The sequence below is a fragment of the Lipotes vexillifer genome, unplaced genomic scaffold, assembly GCF_000442215.2.
Source record: "Lipotes vexillifer unplaced genomic scaffold, Lipotes_vexillifer_v1.1 scaffold253, whole genome shotgun sequence".
Taxonomy (NCBI): Eukaryota; Metazoa; Chordata; class Mammalia; order Artiodactyla; family Lipotidae; genus Lipotes; species Lipotes vexillifer.
Genome location: NW_006780322.1, coordinates 2,899,043 through 2,921,446, shown reverse-complemented (window position 1 = coordinate 2,921,446; position 22,404 = coordinate 2,899,043). Strand labels below are relative to the sequence as shown.

The 22,404-nt window shown below is 48.8% G+C and overlaps 1 protein-coding gene across 1 annotated transcript in view; it reads right to left on the bottom strand.

The window, feature by feature from the left end:
• Nucleotides 1-22,404, bottom strand: part of ADD2 (adducin 2) — a 107,243-nt gene that overhangs the window by 2,270 nt on the left and 82,569 nt on the right. The window contains exons 8-14 of the mRNA XM_007453402.1: nucleotides 20,897-20,995; nucleotides 16,276-16,452; nucleotides 10,929-11,186; nucleotides 9,886-10,005; nucleotides 8,967-9,056; nucleotides 6,865-7,012; nucleotides 5,017-5,142 (exon numbers count right to left, since the gene is read on the bottom strand). Of these exons, the coding sequence (XP_007453464.1) occupies nucleotides 5,017-5,142; nucleotides 6,865-7,012; nucleotides 8,967-9,056; nucleotides 9,886-10,005; nucleotides 10,929-11,186; nucleotides 16,276-16,452; nucleotides 20,897-20,995 (1,018 nt within the window). The remainder of the gene's footprint in view (nucleotides 1-5,016; nucleotides 5,143-6,864; nucleotides 7,013-8,966; nucleotides 9,057-9,885; nucleotides 10,006-10,928; nucleotides 11,187-16,275; nucleotides 16,453-20,896; nucleotides 20,996-22,404) is intronic.

Below are 22,404 nucleotides of genomic sequence, written 5' to 3'. Positions count from 1 at the left end.
CAGGCCCAGCGGCCACGGCTCATGGGCCCAGCCGCTCCGCGGGACGTGGGATCCTCCCGGACCGGGGCACGAAGCCGCGCCCCCTGCATCGGCAGGCGGACCCCCAACCACTGCGCCACCAGGGAAGCCCCACAATCACTTCTTTTTTATGCCTATCTCTCCCCTCAAAACTGAAATAAATCAGACAGGACTGTGTTTAATTATCTAGGTGACTAGCTTATAGGAGGTACTCAAAAAATGGTTGTGGAATCCATGAATGGTTGAATGCATAAGCAAACAAATGAATGTGTGAATGGTTTTATTCTAACCAAGCCAACACCATACCTCATCTTCTTTCTTGTCTGTCCCAGCCTGAGCCTTCTACGCTGAACTGGACCCAACCTTGTAAACAAACAGGAGCCCTGCATGCTGGCCTTTGTCTCCTGTACCTATTCCCCTGTTCCCACTCTTGGCCACCTGGGCTCTTGTACCTCCAATGGCCCCTCACTTGGATGACCCGTGAGGACGTGTTTCTCAAGTCACACCCTCTCAGATGATTTTGTTACCTGCCTTCTAGCTCCACGAACACAACTATGGATCAGAGGACCCCACCACATTCTGTCCAGGTACCATTTCCTGCCCTGTGGTGATAGGCATCCTCGCCCCAGCAGTGGCCTTCACCCACGCCCGCCCCTTCAGCTGCATCTGCAACCGCAGCCCCTGCTGGCTTGCTCTAGGAGAGCACAGCAGGATTCTTCTCCCCAGCCAGAAAACAAGTCCACACGGGGCATGTCATCAGCATCTCACAGAGCTCCGGCACCATGAATCGTCTGGAGAGCACCAGCAAACAGAACGTGGGGCTGGGAGGCGCCATGGGCCTTGGAGGAGTCGGGTTCCAGATCGAGGTCACCACTCCCTCAGCTCGGGGGGACAGAGACCCCTGTAGGGTGCAGTTGGCCAAGAGAAGGGGCAGCAGTCAAGGCTCTAGAAATAAAAACTTATTGGGCCCCAGTAAGGAAAGTATCAAGGACCAGCTCTGAGAGCCCAGATCCCTCCTTTGTTAACAGCCCACGACAGTTAAGGTCACAACTACCTGGGTCTTCGGCTATTTGAAGGGCTCCAGGAGCTGCGGCAGAAGCGAACTCACCTTCTAGCATCTCCTAAGACGAACCACTGGCTTTCTCTCCTAGATGGGGCACTTTGAGCTCTGGGAGTAGGAGACAGGTGTAGGGTGGGTGGAATGGGGTAGAGCCTGGCTAATCGGGGGCTCTATCCAAGGATGGTGGCCAGGAAGCAGAGGGGAATAGGGAGAGTGGATTTGGAGCAAGACTGGGCTTGGCAGCCTGGGTCCATAGCCACACCCTTGTGGCTTGGGAAGAGCTGAAAGGCTTGAAGAGGCTGGAGAAGGAAGGGAGGTGCTTTGGTAGGGAGATGCTGAGCTTGTTTGGGTACCTACCTCTCAGATTGGATTTCCCACTATCCCTCAGCATCCAAACACTTGTCTCTCAGTCCTCCGATGTCCCCTTCCAGAAATGCCCACTCCCTGGACAGCCCACTCTACTCCTATCTGCCAGTCCAAGCATATATCTCCCCAAGGTCTGGTTCCAGCCTCCCTTGACATTTGACAACGATTTTGCCCTTCTCTAAACCTACCACCAATATATGAATTTTACACTTGACTGTGGTGCCCTCCCACACTGAATCTGGGCTGCCCTGTGGCTTGGAGAAACCAACAGAATGCAGAGGAAGTGCCACTGAGCCAGCCGGAGGCCGAAGAATAAAGAAGGCCCAGCAGCTTCTGCTTCTGTAGTTTGGGGAGCCTTGAGGCACCATGTGTAAAGTCCAACTACCTTGTTGGAAACACAGATGGAGAGGCCACATGGAGAGGACCTACAGTTATATGGAGAGACAGACAGACAGACAGAGAGACAGAGAAAGAGGCCCAGCCATTCCACTGTCCCAGCTGAGCCCAGCCTTCCAGCTGTCCCTGACAAGGCACCTGACACGTGAGTGCACCATGTTGGAAGTTCTAGCTTAGTCAGGCACCCAGATGACTGCAGCCCCAGCTGACATCAGTGAAGCAGAAGAACCACCCGCTGAGCCCAGTCAACCCACAGAAGGACTAACTTCCATAAACCAGTTCTCATTAGGCACTATGATTTAATAGCTATCTACTGCTGCGTAACAAACCACACCAGAACTTAGTGGCTTAAAACAGCAAGCAGCGTAGTATCTCTCACAATCCTGAGAACACAGTACATAATGAGAACTCATTTATGAAAGCGCATTACAAGGTCCATTTATATTTATGAACTTACTTTATCCTGATAACAATGCTATAAGTTAGGAAAGGCAAGGATTCACGTTAGTCCCCCATCCTGCAGTGTTTTTATGCAACTTATTCGAGATGTGGCTAAATTAGTAAGTGACGCAGCTGATCTTCTGATGTTGAATGCAGGGCTATTTCTTTGCAGGCACAACCAATGCTCCTGAGGGGCCCATGGGGGGATTGAGTCAGCAGGGACAGGGACAGCCAGGAGCCAGTCAACAGAGAAGGTGATGACAGAGACGGCCAGATGTGAAGGAACAGGACTAGAAGGACTCCTTCAGAGAGGCTGAGGGGGTAGGAGTCAGGGAGACAGATGAGGAGTGACATTGAGGTGAATTAGCACAAGAGGATTTTGAGAGCATGGGGACCAATGGTGTAAAAGTCATTCCGGATCTAATGGGTGAGCTACATGTCAAAGTGAAGATGCTACTCGGGGGGTCAGCCCTGTTGTTCTGCGGAGCTGGGCAAGCCAATGGGCAGCCTGGCCAAGGCCACCCAGCCCCACTTCACACCGGTCACCCAGACAGCTCCAACTGGTGCCTCTTCACACGGGGAAGGCACCAAGGAGGTCCACGCTCCCCAGCTCTGCCTGTGTTACAGGAAGATTCTTTTCTAACATCTCAACTAGAGTGTGCCTCTCCATGGAGCATAGATTTGGGCCAGAGAGAAGCAGGAATCCTGCTGCAGTGGGAACGACGTCAGGCAGTGGGAAAGCAGTGATCCCACCCCTCACACCCCTCTCCTCTCCCGCTCTGTCCCACTGAGTAGCAGAGGTCACTCCAAGGGGCTCCCAAGAGCCCCTTGAGCAAATGGAATTGCCACCCCTTGTCCCACTCCTGCCACCAGCCTCCTCTCCAGTGGGCTCGCCTTCCTGCAGTTGGTGCAGGGATGCTGCAGACTGCAGTCAGGCCGGGTGCTCTCTGCATGCAGATAAGGCAGTTGGTCCCCAAGGCCGTTCAGGCTCTCCCTAGAAGAGGTCATGGGCTCCTTAGAGGGGCCCATGCAGTAGGAAGGGGGGGGGGTGCAAATGTGCTCCCGAGGGCCACAAGCCCTCCGCCAAAGGGGGCGTCCAGCAGCTGGCCCAAGGCCCGTTCACTGTGGGTGGAGTGTCCCATGCAAGTGCGGGAGTGTGTTAGTGCACGGGTATGACCTATGTGTGTCTATCCTAGAGGGATGCCTAAACCACGCACAGCACATGTGGAATTGGTGATGACTTTTATGGTCAGGAAACCTCCCGAAGGCAGGGTTGTGAGCAGCAAAAGAAAAAACTGAGGAGCAACATATTTCCTTTGTAAACGTCCTCCCTCCCCCATTGCACATATTGGAGTGAGTTAGTAAACAGCCTCTCTATACTTACTACAGAGACAAGTATTCAGAATCGGAGGAAACTCCTTCGATGAAGGCACCAATGGGAAGAGAAAGGAAGATGTTGTGGAGGCAGGTTGAAAACACCACGATGAGACACAATGAACACAGTCATGGGACATCCACTTGGGGCTCTGGCCTCAAGCAGATAGGTTTCCTCTGCCAATGCTGGGCCTGTGCTCAAGGCAGCAGTTCACTTACGGAGGGAGCTCAGGGCTGGGGATTCGAGCTGTATTCACACGTGTGGCCATTCTACCCAGGAGGGGGAAGGTTCTATCAGGACACCCAGCTGCTACTGTCTGCCTGGGGTTCAGCCCTCCCTGGTGAGGGCTCATAGTTGGGGTGGCGTGCCCCAGGGGAGGAGCGTTCATGCCCCGGAGCAATTCTAGGAGCTCATTAAAGACACTTGCATGATCTAGGAGGTTTGGACTATCATATTATTATCCATCCTATGTATATTATTAATCATAACCATAATTAGATCTTATATTTACATCAGGCTTTTACTCTTTCCAAGTATGTCTTCACCTACACCTTCCCTTATATATATAGGAACCTTAAAAGGGGAAAATATTAGTAGCCCCACCTGACAGACAAGGAAACTGAGGCATGGAGATTATCTGATTTTCTAAAATCAACAGTTGAGTTGGGCCTAGAACTCAGTTCTCTAAACTAGTATCGAATAAAGTGGTTTTCCACCTGCGCTACACATTAGATTCACCTGGAGAGATCTTACAACTCCAGGCTGCACTCCCTCATGCCCACTCCTAGACCACTGAACTAAGAAACCGCTGGGGTGGGACCCCGGCAGGCGTCAGGGATTGTAAAGCTCCCCAGATGATCCCGATGTACAGCCAAGGTTGAGAATGACACCATCAGCCTCACCTGGGGGCTTGCCAGAAATGCAGGGTCTCAGGTCCCACCCCAGACCTACTGTGTCTTCATTTTAACATTTTAATCTTCATTTTAAAAAGATCCCTAGGCGATCCCTGTGCACATTAAAGTCTGAGCACTGGGCTGGTGCGTCTAGAAAGGCACATCAGCCAACCTGGCCTGAGTGAGAAATGAGAAGGCTGTGGGTCAATCATTAACTTACTCAGCATTGCTTAGACTCGGCTTAACCTGTAAGGTGTATTGTCACAGCTTGTGAACGGAACAAGCTTAAAGTTGGTAACCCCTGTTTCAGGTTCCCTAGAAACAGCAGAGGGGAGAGTCTCCCGTAGGAGGGCAGCACCTGTTGAAAGGCAGGTGCCCTGCAGTGCATACCTGCCCACCCTCTATGCAGACCCCTTTCTCGGCCTGCGGAGGCGCCTCCTCCCTCCCGGATGCTCAGCTCGACTCACCGTCCACAGACTTGGAGGGAGAGCCCACGGGGCTCTTCGTCTCTGACGCGGCTGGGCTCTGAGCTGGAGAAGCAGGTGCAGACTTTACAGGTGAGCCAGGCTCCTCAGGGGCAGGTTCTTTCTCTCCTGAAAATACAGAAAGCCAGCTCAGGACAGAGGTCAAGGAGAGGAGAGGTGGGCAGACCGAGAGTGCTTTAAAACAACTGCTTTCTTCGGCTTGGTCCTCATTTCTCCCGGCTGGAGTTAGCTGCTTCCGCTAACTTTAAAAAAAAAATTCTGCTACATCCTAGGGGAGGTAAATGGGAGGAGTCAGGAGGAGTCGGAGTCCGTTTCCTCCATCACAGGACCTCTTTGGATGGACTTTGTTACCCCTGATGTGGACAGCAAGACTGCAGGGGAACCCCCGCCCACGATTTGTTTGCATGTAGCTTATTGATTATTTGTCTAATTTACATGTCCGGTCCAAACAATCTCTAGAGACAAAGAGCACCATATTTTTCTATCTACTTTTTCGATTGGCACCGAGAACTCCAAGCAAGCTAACTCCAAGAAAACCAGCGAGGATTCTTCTAGTGCCTTTGTTCATAGGAAGATGGCTGACTCTGGGTGAGGACGGGGGCTGTGGAAGGGGGCCCTGCCCTGAGGGAATGAAAGCCTTGCCTGGTGGACAAAACCAAGAGCTGAATTCTGTGTCTCAGACCCCAAGTGCACTTGAAGCAAAGAGAAGGGACAGCTCCATGTGGGGCACAGAGAGGGCTTCCTGGCTGGAGGGGGTTTACCACAGAGGCCGAAGTGTAGATAATACTGAATCAGGCTAGCCAAGAAGAGAAACTCTGTCAGGAAGGGACAAAGGCATGAACAAGCTATCAAGAGTATGACTACTTAGGAGTCAGCATGGAGAGATGGGCTCGACTGAGATTCTGACATAAAGGACTCAGTTCTTATTGCCAGGCTAAGCGGTTTATACCACATCTGATAGATCATCAGTAATTACGATCACTATTATAATGAACATATTATTACAGCTAACATTTGTCTGGTATCTACTGACCTAGGCCATATTGACAGGCACTATCCTAAGCACTCCTCACGGATTAACTCCTTATTCCCAGGTGAGAGGGTCAGTGGGGTCATGGCGGCAGCACCGTGTAACTGTCAGGCACAAGCCATGAGGGGCATTGTTGTGATTAACAAAATCATGCTGATAAGAATATTATTTGCTGGGCTTCCCTGGTGGCGCAATGGTTGAGGGTCCGCCTGCTGATGTGGGAGACACGGGTTCGTGCCCCGGTCCGGGAAGATCCCACATGCCGCGGAGCGGCTGGGCCCGTGAGCCATGGCCGCTGAGCCTGCGCGTCCGGAGCCTGTGCTCCGCAACGGGAGAGGCCACAACAGTGAGAGGCCCGCGTACCGCAAAATTTTTTCTAGAAGATCACACAAAAGTTGGGAAGGGAAGGAAGGAAGTCAACTAGGCCGTGAGCCATGGCCGCTGAGCCTGCGCGTCCGGAGCCTGTGCTCCGCAACGGGAGAGGCCACAGCAGTGAGAGGCCAGCGTACTGAAAAAAAAAAAAAAAAAAAAAAAAAAAAAAAAATATTATTTGCTGATGGAGCAGGAAGGTCAAAGTGAGGACATAACAGAGAAGAGACAGAGAGAAGCAAATGAAGATTGAAAAGGAAAGCGAGACAAGGCTGGATTGAGCCCTGGGGGCCCTGGCAGGCAGCAAGGGAGGGGGTCCAGGGCTGCTGGCAGGGAGTGAGGACCATGGTTTGCTCTGCTGCCTCTCTGGGTGCCCCGAGCTCTCCCCTCCGCCTGGGAGGTCCTGAAGCACCAACTCGGGGGTTATTTACCATCGAGTTCTAGCTTCTTCCTCTCCACCTCTTTCTTGTACTCTTCCAGCTCCTGATCCGTGAGTTGGCTAAAGGGGTTGGGTGCTATCTCCTCGGCCTCGTCTTTGGTATCCGCCTCGCCCCGGGACATCAGCTGGCTCTCTGTGGACTGAAAGTTAACCACAGGGTGTGTCGCTCTCTGAACGCCGCAGTCGGGGCCCAGGCCTGAGCTTCCTTTCAGACTTATGGGGCTGCCACTGGTCTTGCTAGCGACAGCGTGGCATGCAGCTCCATGGCAACAGCTCGGGGCCTCGGGGTAGGGGTTGTTCACTCCGTCCCACGGCTACACCTCACCCCCCAGACCCGGCTTCTTTGTAACTGCCTGGATGAACGCAGGGGGTCCTCCCTCTGCCCCAGAAATAAAATCAAAGAATGCTCCCAAGCAGAAGGAAGACACAGCTTTATTGCGATCTCTACTGTGGACGCTTGCAAGCCGTCACTGTGCAAATACAGCTGGCGGCCCACAGTCAGTCAGCCAAAACCCAGCATGCAAAGCATTGGCTCAACCAGTGCCACGCCAGCCGCTCCCCACCATGCACCCCACCATCCCGCACCAGCAGCACAAGCCACAGCACCTAGCAGTAAGTCATATGCAAAACACACAGTGGCTTTGGCATTCTCAGTCCAAACTGTTAGTCCTGTTTTGCACACAGTCATAAATAACAAGGGGGCCAAGGTCCTGAACCTTTGATATTCAACCCGCCTGTACTGTAGGTCCCTGAAGGGACATTGGCAAAATCACTGTGTTTCACCCCCTCTGGGGAGCCCCTGGCTCTGGGGAGCTCACCAGCTGGGCCTTGTGTAAGCTTTGGGAATCCTTTGATCCCTCTAGCTCGGGACAGCTCAGACTCCATAGTCCTTTATCCTAACTCAGCAACCTCATCTCGGCCTTTGGGAATTCAGTGCTCTGGAGCCAAGGAGCCAAAGAAAGTGTGTGTGTCGGGGGTGTGAGCCTGGGCAGCTGGCCCACACCACACACTCCAGGCCATCTGTCTCTGGCTCATCAAGTCTTCTGATGATGGGCCCAAGGGCTCCTTCCAAAAGAAGGCAGCACTGGGCCTATCTTAAGGAATCATGGGGTTCAAAAGAGTCCAAGACCAGGATCCCAAGAAGAGGGACTCCAAGGAGAGCACTCGGTATAAATGGCAGAGTTTTTAACAATGTTTATCATAGTATTTACCCCCCCCCCCCCCCCCCCCCCGTTATCGTGGGGTATTTCTATCCTTGACCCTGTAGCACGTTTGATGTTCCTCGTCTTGGCTCAGCTGAGGTGGGGTGGAGGCGATGACATAACCTTCACACTTCCCCGGCCAAGGGGCACCCACCTGGTGGGTTGCAGCCTGATCTTCAATCATGACATCACCTCAGTTTGCTCCGCAGAGAGGAATGGTCCCTGTATCCCCTGCCCCCGCCCTTACTGCTAAGGAAGATGCCACTGCTACTCTGCAATGAGCAGCAATGATTTCCAACAGAAGCCAGAAGTTGACGTTCACCCCTTTTGCTAAAAGCACTAAACAAAAACTGTTCTATCTCAAGCAGGGGAACAACTTTATATTTTCTAACTCTACGTGTGTTTGTGTGGGCAACTCACTGCCCCTTCCCATCCTGTAGGAGTACCAGTCCTTATATACACGTCTACCCTCTGAGAGCCTGTGAGCATCTTCCCAGAGCTACGGCCTGACGGTGCTGTTTCCACGCACAGAGGCCAGAGCCGCTCGGGGCAGCCAGGCCTAGAGCTGCTGGGAGAGGCCAGCCGCGCTCCCGAGAGGTCACTCTGTGGGACTGACAGAGGGCAGAGGGGAGTTCCCTGGGGGAGGCATAGAAGCCGCATCACTCCCGTGGGCAGGCTGGGCTGCTTCTCCCCTGCCTAGCGCCCATGGGGGGCGATGAGACACTGTCCCCAGTCCTCACAGCATCCATTTTGCAGAAAGAACACCAGTGCCCAAGATCACAGGGGAAGGCGGGCATATAAGGACTCAGGGGTCCTGCTGCCCGGCCCCAGGCACTGCAGACCCAGAAGGCAAACACGTTTCCCCTCCAGACAAGGGCAGCGTCTGCTGTACCGGGCTTCGGCTCTTCTCAGCGATCACACTCGCCAGCAGCTGGGACTGAGGCCCCGCCGACTTCACATCCTGTCGGTTTTGTTCTCGAATCTGTGTAGAAAGGGATGGAGAGAGTGAGGTAGCTGTCCAGCATCAGGGTGTGGAGTTGGCAGGGAGCATCCCCAGGGCACACTAGAAAGGCCGCCCAGGGGTGCAGATGTAACGCATCACGTCCACTCTGAGACAGTCTGTCTCCACGTCTGCTCCGGAGTGAATGAAAAGTTTATGTAGAACACCAGATTCTCATTAACCATGAGCAGGTCATTGAGATGAAGAGGGAAATGAGGCATAGTAGATCCTTGAGGGAGATTCTCAATTTGTAATATTCCTATGAAGTCCCTGAGGAATTGGTTTAAACTACAGATTCCTGGGGGGGCCACCCCGTGCATATTGAATCTCAGTCCCATGGGAGGAGGGGTGGGAGTGACCCAGGAATCTGCCCTTCAGAGGACCACACACTGAAACACTGTTCTGGGAACATACCCGACCTACTGAAGGTGGTCTGTTAAAAGTTAAGTTTTTAAAGTAACATTAGAAATATAAGTGAGTGAACTGTAAAGCAAAGGTAGAGAAATAAACACAAAGGATTTTGCAATCTTGAAAATGAGCCAAAGGGAAATAGCATAAAATTTGTAAAAATTCGATTTGCGGGCTGGTCTCTTAGACACATCTAATGTCTAAAGCTAGCACCTCTCTATTTGAGGGTTACACAGGACTACAAAAGCACAGCGCTTAGCACTGTGCCTGGAATATGGCCAATAAATGGTAGTTTCTTTTCCATAAGAGGCATCTGGGATGTTGGTAAGTCAGGTGCATCCTGGGGACCCCCCCCCACGCCCTTGAGGGAGAAAAGATGGGAGGTAATTAGCTATCACCTTACCTTGTTGCGCATGTCCAGCACTTCTTGGGGGTCAGTATACAGAGGCACAAATTGGTTTGGGTTTTCGATCCGTATGGGCATGCCACTGCTGGATTTCTCCACCTCGTCGGCCTTCATCCACTGAACACACACAAGGCCCGGTGGGTAAGGCAAAGGCATATGGCTCACCATCCACCCTAGTGGTCCACCCCATGAGATCTGGGCCGACCAGCCTACGTGCAAGTCAGCAAGCCTAGACAAACACGTTCCCTCCTCTTGGGCCTCTTTGATGTCTGTCTCCCAGAGCAGAGATGGGCAGCAAATGACCCAGCAACCAAAGAAAGGCCCCAGATCAATGGCCATAAAGAACACTTAAGAGGAGGGACAGAGCCGTGGTGCCAGCTTTGACAGACAGGCAGCCACTGGTGTTGTAGTATTAGATGACTCATGGATGTTAAGGGGGTTTTTTTTTTTTTTTTTTTTTTTTTTAACGAAGAGCTATTCTATTTGGCTGCCATCTACTTTGTTAGTGAAAATCAAATTAAGAGCCAGGGTGTGTGATGAGGGAGAGAGAGGAAAAGAGCATACAGTTTGTAAAAACTCAATCTGTGGGCAGGTCTCACACATCTAATGTCTAAAGCAAGCACTCTCTACAGAAGAGGGTTATAAAGGGAGTGGACAACGTAATAGAAGCAAGTACCCCATGCACCTTCTGGTTTTGCATCAGATGGTCAGTTCAAATGTTGGCTACCCCTCCCTTGAATTTCCCAGAAGCCCCTTCCAGATATGGGAGCAAAAAGCTTTCATGCTGCTGGGAGTGACCTGGTCCAGCCACCCTCTGGACCAAAACCTCAGCATAGGGGTGCAAGAAACAGGTGATCTGCTCCGTAGGCATGAGAAGCTGCTCCCAGATGCCCAATAGGAAGCCTTAACGGGAGACAGGACTACTGCTGGCCCACGGGACGTTTGCTGTTTCCCTTTTAAAGTGGCTTAGCCCACACAGGTAGCCGGGCACTCTCCTTCCACCCCAATCTCCCCAGCGGAGCCCCCCCTGCCCTCCTTACCGTGGTCTTTGGCCGGGGGCTACCCATGCTCCTCTGGACCTCGTCGGCCACGTTGACCCGCAGGTAGGTGTTGGGCGTGTTGAGCCAGCGGGTCTTCTCCTTCTGCTGCTTCTGGGCGTGTTGCCTCAGGGCGGGCACTGGGGTGCCATCCTCCTCAAACACGAAGGCTGTGACCGTGGCTGGAATCTCCACCTCACTTTTGTGTTTGGTTTTCTCTTGAACAAAGGGGTAGCGGTAGGTGTAGCCTGTTCTGTAACCCTAAAAAGGACAAAAATAGAACCACATGTGATGGGAAAAATGGTCAGTTACATGCCTGCTCGCCCGCTCACACGCTTTACCCCCTTCCATCTAAAGGACTCCGTTTAACCCCAAATCTCTGTAATACAACCCAGGCCTTGCCGCACCTTTGGTGTATTTCAGAATTGTTCCCTGTCTTGGTCCCCCAAACCCTCCCCTCCTCCACCCCAACAAGCCCTCTGATCAGGGATGAGAAAGTCCCCAGAATCTTGTGGACCAGACAGAGCTCCAGCTTTTGGTCTGGTCCAGTAGTTCTCAACATAACAGAATCATGCGGGAGCCTTAAAAATGTGGATGCCTGGGCTCACCTCAGAGTTTCCCATTTCATTGGACAGTGGTGCATCTGGGTTACAGGATTTTAAAAAGTTTCCCAGCTGATTCTAACAGTAGCCCTCCCTTCCTCGGCTCTGAGGCTTCTTGACTATTTTTCTCTTGGGAGCCCTAACTCTGATTTAAGAACATCCCTGTCTCCTAAACAAGACCATGTCCCCCAAAGGTGGACTGTTACTCAGAATGAACACTCGGAAATCTTAACAGCTGCTGGAGCAATTCTCGGCTCTGCCTGTCATCTTTTTAAAAATTCAAGTGGCATTAAAAAGAAAGTGGATTGGGGCGTCCCTGGTGGCGCGGTGGTTGAGAGTCTGCCTGCCGATGCAGGGGACACGGGCTCCTGCCCCGGTCCGGGAAGATCCCACATGCCGAGGAGCGGCTGGGCCCATGAGCCACGGCCGCTGAGCCTGCAAGTCCGGAGCCTGTGCTCCGCAACGGGAGAGGCCACAACAGTGAGAGGCCCGCGTACCGAAAAAAAGAGAAAGTGGATTACAAAAAAAGTACAGAGCCATGTAGAAAAATTAAGCAATATAAAAAACATAAGGAAAAAGTGGGTTTTATGCAAAATCTCATCCCCAGAGACAACCACTAAAAATCCTTTCAGTCATCTCTCTAAACACACATATACAAATGCATGTATGTAAATATACAGACTACATAATTAATGCATCATATAATATATATAAAACAGTATATAAATGGACTGTACCACATAAGCAGCTTTAAAAAAAATTGAGATATAATTGACATGTAACTTTACATTAGTTTCAGGTGTACAACATAGAGATTCAATATCTGTATGTATTATATGTGTAACTGAATCACTTTGCTGTACACCTGAAATTAACACATTGTAAATCAACTATACCTCAATTAAAAAAAATTTGTATGTATTGTGAAATGATTACCACAAGTCTAATTAACATCCAGCACCTCTCATAGTTACAATTCTTTTTCTTGTGATGAGAACTTTTAAGATCTACTTTTAGCAACTTTCAAATATATAATACAGTATTAATAACTATTGTCACCATGCTGTACATTACATCCCCAGGATTACTTATTTTATATATGGAAGTTTGCACCTTTTGACCCCTGTACCCATTTCTCTCTGCCTCCCACCTGGCAGCTACCAATCTGTTCTCTGTATCTATGAGTATGAATTTTTTGATTTTTGGTTTTTGAGGGTTTTTTTTCAATTCCACATATAAATGAGATCATACAGTATTTGTCTTTCTCTCTCTGACTTATTTCACTTAGCATAATCCCCTCAAGGTCCCTCCATATTGTTGCAAATGGTAAGACTTTCAACCTTTTTATGGCTGAATATCCTATCATATATAAGTACCACATTTTCTTTATCCATTTTTCCATCAGTGGACACTTAGGTTGCTTCCATACCTTGGCTATTGTAAATAATAATGCTACATAATCAGCTTTATAAGCTGCTTTTAGCTTATCAATGTGTCTTGGAGTTTTTTTCATGTTATTGAACCTATAAATACACAGCAACCTTTAAACAACTACATAATATGCCAGTGAATGGACATATCATAATTTATCTAACCATTACCAGTGGACACTTATTTTCAAAATATTATAAACAACCCTGAAATGAGAATCTTTACACATTTTTCTTTAGGCAATTAAGTGCCTAGTAATGAAAATGACTGAGTCGAAGGGAACACAGTATAAGTTTTTATATATTTATCATGCCGTCTTCCCAAAACACTGGGCCAATTTACACTCCGGCCAATTATGCTGGAGTTCCCAGTTCTCGTCTCCTTTCCCCACACTGAATATTGATGAGGTTTAAAAACAATCCTTGGCAATCAGATGGGTTAAAAGTAATATCCTCTACTTTTGTTTTGTTATTTTTTGGATTACTAGTAAGACTGGATATTTTTAATTACACTTAATGGCCTCTTGAATATCTTCCTTTGTAAACTGGGTTCTCAGTTCATTTTTCTATTGTGATGGTCATCTTTTTCATATTGATTTGTAATACCTCCTTTTACAGTAAAGATATGAATCTGTTGTTTTTGTTTTTGTTTTTTTTGCGGTACGCAGGCCTCTCACTGTTGTGGCCTCTCCCGCTATGGAGCACAGGCTCCGATGCGCAGGCTCAGCAGCCATGGCTCACGGGCCCAGCCGCTCCGCGGCATGTGGCACAAACCCGTGTCCCCTGCATCGGCAGGCGGACTCTCAACCACTGCGCCACCAGGGAAGACTGATATGAATCTTTTGACTGTCACAGATGTTGCAAATATTTTCCCCATACTTTGTCTTTTAGCTTTGTTCACATGGTGGGTGGGGTGGTTTATAAAAATACAAATTTTGAATTTTAATGTAGTCATATCTGTTAATATTTGGCATCACGAATTCAGACTTTCCTGCCATGCTTGACAAGGTCTTTCCCAACACAAGAGCATTAAAACTATTAATCTATGTTTTTAAATACCTATATCAATTTCCTTTCCATGTTTAAATTTTTGACAAATCAGGGATTTATCTTGTTGAAAGCACAAGGTAGTAATCCACCTTAGTTTTATTTCCCAAATGGCTAACAGTCTATCTTCTTCCCACAGATTTATAAGATGGCTGTTTATCCTGTGTTAAATTTTCATGCATTCGGGATCTATTTCTGGATTCTCTAAGCTGTAGCATTGATTGGCCTGTGCATTCTGGACTAGTGCTCCACCCTTTAGTGACTCAAGCCTTATCACACTTTACCATGTGGTGGTAATCACTCTTCTTTTCTTTCTTTTTTTTTTTTTTTTTTTTTTGCGGTACGTGGGCCTCTCACTGCTGTGGCCTCTCCCATTGTGGAGCACAGGCTCCGGACGCGCAGGCTCAGCGGCCACGGCTCACGGGCCCAGCCGCTCCGCAGCATGTGGGATCTTCCCGGACCGGGGCACTAACCCGTGTCCCCTGCATCGGCAGGCGGACTCTCAACCACTGCGCCACCAGGGAAGCCCCACTCTTCTTTTTATAGGATTTTCTGAGCCATTCTGAATTTCACTTGAAAGAACATTTTGCTCAGTCCTTATACCTTCCCCCACTTTTGAGGAAATTACATTGAGTTTATCGATTAATTTGGAAAAGTTACCTTACTGAAGTTTTTAACCAAGAATAAATTATAGCTCTTCACTGATTTCAGGTTTTCTCTGATGTCTATTGGTAAAATTTTACAGTTGTCTTTAAAGGGGTTCTGCTTAAAGTTTGATTTTGCTGCATTTGCAAATAGGATTATTTTCTCATTATATTTTCATTGTTTTGTTTCAAAATTTAATGGAAATTCTTCTAGTGTTTCACCATGATACTGGTGCGTGTTTTGAGAAAAAAATCATTTTAATCATGTTAAATAAATGGCTTCCTATCCTACTTAACAGCTATTATTTTTATAAATCAATATTAATTTTTTATCAAATAACTTTTGATCTCAAAGTGAGATCAGAAGGTTTATATTTTTGACTCATTGATATCATGAAATATATGTAAAAGATTCATAATATTAAACCATCCTTCAATACTAGGAATGAGCCCTCACTTGGTTATTGTGTATTATTATTCTAATGTTATACTGGATACTATTTGCTAGTTTTCATGCAGCATTTTTCATCAACTCAAAGTGAGATTGGTCTGAATGTGTTATAATTGTTATGGTTTGGTTTCCTTCTTTTACTCTTATCTGCAACAGTTTAAATGGCATAAGAATAGCCTGTCTCTTAAAGGTCTGAAAGAATTTCTGCACGAAACCACTTGGTCCTGGTGCTTTATTTAGGCATAGTTACTCACACACATGTTAACAGGAGTTGTACTTTCATTGTGGAGTGTACCTTTCACCATTATAAAGTGACCCTCATGCTCAGCCTGGTAATAAAGTGGAAGTGATTTGGAGGAACTGAGGGCAGAAGAAAAGGATTGATTATTGCAATGACCCAGACACAGCAAAGAGAGGGTCCAAAGTAGTAGCAGTGACGGGGAGGGGAGGTAAATGATACAGAAATGCCACAGAGGTAGGTTTCATCTTCGCTTGTTCGAGCAATCTAAGAAGTCAGAGTCTCTTCCTGCAATTAGCTCCCCACTGTATATGCTTTCTTCTTATTCTTGAATTGTCTCACATTTACGTCATATATCATCAATTAAATTGTTAGCTCCAGAAGGAAGGACGTCTTATAATTCTTTGGATCCTTTAAAGCCCACTCCTGGACATATACCAGTTAACGCCCTACCTGATGGATTGATTCATTCGTTACAAAAGGATATTGTTATAATGCTGCTCACCAGGAACAGGGAAATTAATGGCATTATGTGTTTTCTGCGTTAAAGTCATGAGATTAGAAAGAAAGGCAGAACTAACTGCAAAAGAGGAGTGAACAAAAGCTACAATATGAGAGAGGCTCTGTGGTCCTGAGTTTTGCTGGATTACCACCTCTCATACCAACCAAGGGCTTCCTACCCCTTCTCTAAAGAGCACCCTGCAGATATGATAACATCCACAGCGCTTGGAAAAGGGGTGGCAAAGGCCACCACTTGAGAAAACTCAACTACTATTAGAATGACCACAAATTCTAAGTCAAGTGGCCGATCAAGGGGCTTTAACAAATTAACTGTGATGTTGGCAGTTCTCACGCCCACCGAATGCTTCATACTGACTGGTTTGGGGGGAGCTAAGCCACAAAGGACTGGCCTGGGAGGACAACGGCAGGAGACTCACCAGATTGTCCAGCATCCTCATGAGGGCCTCGAACTCGTGCTCCCCCAGCCGGCTCTTCTGCATGGGCCCGAAGGTGCTCCCCGCCCACTGCACGGAGCCCACCTCGTGAGGCCGGTGCTTCTCCTGCTCCAGGAGGATGAGGTTCTCCACGCCCCCCGCGCTGGACAGAGCAGACACCTGCGCAAAGGGCAGAGAACGCTCAGCTCACACACACGTGTGTGCGCGTGTACACACACATCCCTGCGCGTGTACCTGTGCTCCTCTGTGTAACAGAGAATGGAGATCGGGGAAGACCAGAAACAGAAATGTCTGGAAAACTGAGCTGTAGTTGGTTTTTTTCCTCCCAGAGGAAAGCCCCTCCAAACTTGTAGGGCATGTGCCCATTTCCAGGGAAAGCGGTATTAGTATTTCTTTCCTAATGTCAGTTCTTAGGGGGACATAGCAAGTGTTAAACCTTAAGAATAACACAATGCAGAGTACTGAAAAATTACCTGGGACACAGACCAACCGCAAATTGTGATTATTTCTGGGGAAGGAGGGAAGATGAGAAAAGGGGACTTCAATTCTTGTCTGTAATATTTTACTTCTTCCAGAGGAAAATGCCATTGATACTTGTTAAATCTGGTTGGTAGCAGGTGTCGATTATATGACCCTCTGCACTTTTCTGTATGTCTGGAATATTTCCCTTTAAAAAAAAAAAAAAAAAGTCACTTGAAAGAAATAAGCTGCCTTCTAGGCCAGTGAAATATGAGTGTAGCCGCATGTTGGGCTGAATTAACAGGTCTAAAGGCAGAAGACCATCCATGATGGTGTTAGCCAGTCAAGGAAGCCCAGAGAGAGGAGACACATGAAATGCTGACAGTCACAGCCGGGCACTGTGTAGGCCTTAGGAAGCTTTTACCAGAAGACTTACAGCGTTTGTCCCACTGTCAAGGCTCCACGGGGAGGGGACAATCCAGGTGGCTACAGGCAACGGACTCTGACTTTTAGGGCAAGTGGTGTGTGTATAAAGCAGGCAATTTTAGAACGATCCTAAAAACATTCATGAATCCAACTAATCTTATTTTCTAATTCCATGCTCATCTAAAAGCACATTCTATTTACTCCCTGTATCTGCCACTCAGATATAATTGGTCATGGTTTGGCTTCCTGGGTAAGTCCAGAGAGAGATGGTGCTTTCCAAGTACTGTAGGTAGTGAAGCTGGAGTTTTACACTGCACATCAAGACCCCAGCATTCTGATTAATATTTGATATCCCATGGAAACCTGCTTGTTATGGGGGAATGGCTCTGATTATATAAACTTTCAGTGTTCCAGTTTTTGTGCCAGTTATGGTTTCACTGAAAATGAAAAGAATGCAGGGTAGCTTGCTGACAAACACAGGTCTATGAACACATGAGGATCCTGGACACACTCCAGAGCGTGTTAAATTCACCAGTGTAACATGTGGCCCCTGTGAGACTTCCTAGAGGTCAGCCAGGCAGCCTTTCCAAGGTGACCCCCATCACTCCGTGACGAGGAGAAAGCAAGAACAAGCACTTCCACGCTCCCTTCATCCAAGGCATGTGTCCTATGGAAGCCTCCATTTTTATCTTAAAAAGATGACTCCACACCCTACAAATATAGAGACTTCGAGGCCTTTTATTCCATTCTCTCACCAAAAATGAGTCCTTGTCTAGTATCCCTAGAAGTGGTCAGCTCCGTGCCTGGGAAGGCAGCCTATTATACTGTTGTCCAAATGTTAGAAGGGTTACAGTGAGTTGATATAGATTACCCTGAGTTGAAATCTACCTTTTTATTATGTTCATTCACTGGTCCCAGTTCTGCCTTCTGCTGACCGTGTTTTCTAATTCTGAAGTCCCTCACACCTGGCACTGAGGCTGAGCACCTGGAAACGCACTCTCAAAGGTAGTGAATCTCAGCTGGTTGATCAATTACCAAGTTCATCCTGGACCCCTACCTGGCCAAGGCAGGGCTCCAGCTCTGGGACCCTGAAACCCTGACTTGAAGTGCCAGCTCCCTGAAGAGAGGTCCCAACCTGACAGCTGACCTTTCCCACCGACGCTTGCTTTCCTGAGAGGCAGTGCAATGCAGTGTTTAGGACATAGGACCTGGGTACCAGGCTGTCTGGGTTTGGATCCTGGCTCTGCCACCTACTTGCTGTGTGACTTTCGGCAGCTATTTACCCTCCCTGTGCCTCAGCTTTCTCATCTGTAAAATGAAAATAGTATCTACCTCGTGAGGATTATTTAAGGTAATATTTGTAAACCACTTAGAACAGCACCTGGTGCATACAGAGTGCCATAGAAACATTTATGATAAATAAATTCTGAGGTTTTACCATGAAAGGCTGAGAAGCAATACCCCCTGGAGACTGGTCTTTCAGAGAAAACTGCCCACACCCTTTCAAGAGCTGCCTCCTCTCACCTCCCCCTTCCCCCATCCGTTTCCATGGCGATGGGTAGCAGATGGAGAATTGCCTGAGCTGCTTCTCATCTGCCTATGAACAGAGCAGGGAGCTGCCTCTCTCAGCAGAGGATGACCCAGTTTCCTGGAACCCCAAACTGATGGGGAGCAAAGAGAACGCTGTCCCCAGGAGAATGGAATAGGCTCTTAGCCTTGAACCGCTGAAATGACCATGGACGCATTTGCTTGTTTGCCAAGGCCACTGAGGGAGAACACTAGTCATGATGGAAACAGAATTTCGGTGCTGGTCATTTGACCAGAAATGACCCTTCCAGGGACTGCAGTCCCAACAGCATCTGCAGGCTGCCGTACCTGGGGTCTTCCGAGCCTTAATCCACCCACACCCTTGGTCCGTCGAAGCCCCCACCCTCTTTGCCAGCCTGCCGTACCTGGGCTCTTCCGAGCCTTAATCCACCCACACTCTTGGTCCAATCTCTCCTGTTTTTTTCCCACAACTTCCAGCTTCATTTCACCCTCTAGAAGCCTTCCTGTTCCACCTGCTAAAATAAATCCACTGGCGCTTCCCTGGGGTTATCTGTCCCCATCGCCTGATGCGCTTTTAAAAGGTTACACCAAACCAGTCCTGACTGAAAAGAAAGTGACAGCAGACAGGGCCAAGAGAAGCAGCTGGGGCTGCCCAGGAAAGTGGCTGGCAGCTCTGCCCTTCATCTCCCCAGCTGCTAGATGGCCATCCTCCCTTTGCTTAAATTGCGCAGTGGCCATTTCTGGGGATCTGGAGCCTGGGGAAGGCATCCTTCACACCACCGTGTGGTGGGGGGACATCTGAGAACCTCTCTCTATTCATTCTTTTTCATGAGATATTTTCTCATGGAAGCCTCTTCTTCAGAAGAAAGATGGGCAACTCTTCAGATGTGGAGAAGGGAAAGTAGGCATATCAGAGGCTCTGCCAGGTTCTAACAACACTCAGGGGTCAGAGTTCAGGGTCAGCATTATTGGATGGGGGATGGGGAGTCAGGAGGGTCTCACACCACCTCCTCTAACATTTCTTCATCACTGTCCTCTCAACATATCCTTCATAAACCACTGAGAAAGGTCCCACTTGTAGAGCCTCCACTAGTGATGCTTCTGGGATTATCCCATTCTTCCCCCATAACGGCCAAGAGAGGGGCGGGCCGTCTTCCTGGGGCACTGCTCTTCCCAGGCCAGCCAGGAGAGGGCAGATGGGACACCAGAAGGGCCCTGCAAAGAGCCGACTCACCCTGGAGCAGCTAGCCTCTCCCTCTGTCAACCGAGTCCTAAAAATACCATCGGCAACACCTCTCCTTGTCTGAAAGGCCATCCTCACAAGGTCTCTCTAGACCCAGGTCTGAGATTGAGGAAATGGAGGCTTGCAGAGGGCAAGTGCCTGACCCAAGAGCACAGAGCGCAGGCTGAAGGATGGAGCCCAGTCAGTCGTGCAAGACCCCCCCCACTCACCTGACGGCTTGCCACACTGGCAGGAGCATATGCTTGGCTTATCCAACACTACCTGGTTATTTGATAAAACTACAGGATGTGCATTTTCCTATTGCTTCTCCATCAACTCTTCTAGGGGTCCCACGACTACTGACACCCCCCCCCCACCACCCTCTATCTCATCCTTTACCAGTTAGGAGAACTTCACCATGGGCTCCCTGGACATCACCCTGGGGCTTCCCTGGGGTCAGGCCTGCCGTGTCAACACTCTACTTTGGCCTGCTTTCCACTTCTCTTGCTGGACTTGACCACATTCATGGTCTTTGCAAACTACCCTTCTCCATACAAAGAAAGGAAAGAAGACTTACCTGTGTGGTGTCTGTGGGGGCACAGCTAGAGGTAACAGGTACACCCCAGGTTATACAGGAGCATGGGAAGTACAGCTCCTCCCACTGTCCTTCTGATGAGCCCAGGCAGCTCCCCCTCCTGAGCACTGAGCCCCAAGAGTCGGGTGCTGGTTGTGAGACAATGGCGGTAGAAAATTTTAAAGCTACAAAACCGATTCCAAATGTGAAACTTTAGAAGAATCACGTGGTGCCAAGGCAGAGAAATAGGGTGAGGCTTTCAGAGGGCCCCACTCAAAGGTCTCCCTAAATCACGGCCCATGGGGCTGCCACCTTTGCCCCCAGGCCCCTGTCAGGGTCCCTCCCGGGCCCACACCCCAGAGGAACTTGCTCACCTGTATCTCACATGCAGCCTGCAGGTGGAAGATCTTATAAAACGCCTCCTCTACTGTGTCACCCAGAGCAAGCACTCCATGGTTTCTTAGCACCAGGATCTGCACAGGAGCAGACAGCCCATTAAAACTGTAAGCCTTTCAAACTTGAGTTAAGAGGGAGAGATTTTTCATTTTATTCAGATCCATTTCATATCCAATCCTGGAGCACACGCCCCCACCCCCAATTCCTTACTCATTCTCCCTATACAAACACCGAATGCTACCTACCCTCCCCCATGAGTTCTAATATCCACCCAAACGAACGTTTAAAGCATCCACCCTAAAAAATTGAAGATGCTTTTTAAAACTGAGACTGAATAGCTTGGTGGATTTCTTTGGGCAAGGCCTGGGTTTTTAGGCCCTGAAGAGCTTAAAGTCTGAAAAACGAATGTTTGTGTTAAAGTGAATGAAATTACTTGCTGTTGAATACAAGGGTCCAACCTCAAAAGCACTTGCCCCCCTGTAACTCAGTGGACTTGTGAGTCAAACCCAAGGGGGTGGCCCTCTGAGAGGTGTCTCTGCAGACACAGGTGAGTTGGGTCCCCTGTTTTCTGGCCCTCGGGCTTCCTCTCCATGAATTCCATGAGGCCCCGGCAGCTCTAAGATCCAACAGTTCCATGAAAGAGGCCACAGAGACCTTCTAATCTAACTCACTAGTTTTACTAATGAGGAAAGAGAAGCCTAAAGAAACTGAAAGTCTCCCAGCTAATTAGGGGCAGAGTCGGAACCAGAACCCAGGCTGTCCCTGATGGAGCGATGTTTGTAGCTCAGCCAGGGGCAGGCAGATCTAAAAGGGGGAAAAAAACAGAAATGAATTTATACCAAGGTCCAGGTGCACCCTCCCTGTTGGAAACTCTTCTTGGTTGGTTTTATCCTCGAGAACTCTCTGAAAGATACCTAGGTGACACCCACCTGGGAGCCGGGCCACAGACCCACGTATCAGATCTGTCCTTGCAGCACCTGGGCTGAGGCCCAGTGGCCTAATCTTCACATCCACTCTTGCTGAAAACAGCTGGAGTTTTTTCGTCTCAAGAGCCAGAGAGATGGAAAGAGACCGTGACTTTTGCTCACAAGATTTTGCAGATCTTTTGTGAACGCCCCATCTCTTAAATTTTTGTACCATTTCACAACTGTGAACATCACCCCTCTCCTGGCACTGCTAATGAGGCTTCAGAGAATGGCAGGAGAGGGTGGCAGGGATTTCTGCTCTATGTGAGAGATGGGAAGACAGGGACTCTCAGATGGAAAATGACTCCGGGAGTGAGTGCCTTTCAAGGAAGTGGGCAAGCGCCCATCCACCCAGGCTTGGCTATGAAACTTCCCATCCTAAGTTCAACAGCCCTAATTACATGCTGTTATAAAAGAGGCCTTCAGACTTAAATCAAGCAATAATAATGAGATTCTGTTTATCTCTATCAAGTTAGAAAAAAAAAAAGTGATAACAGTCAAGTTTGGGGAGACTGTAGGGA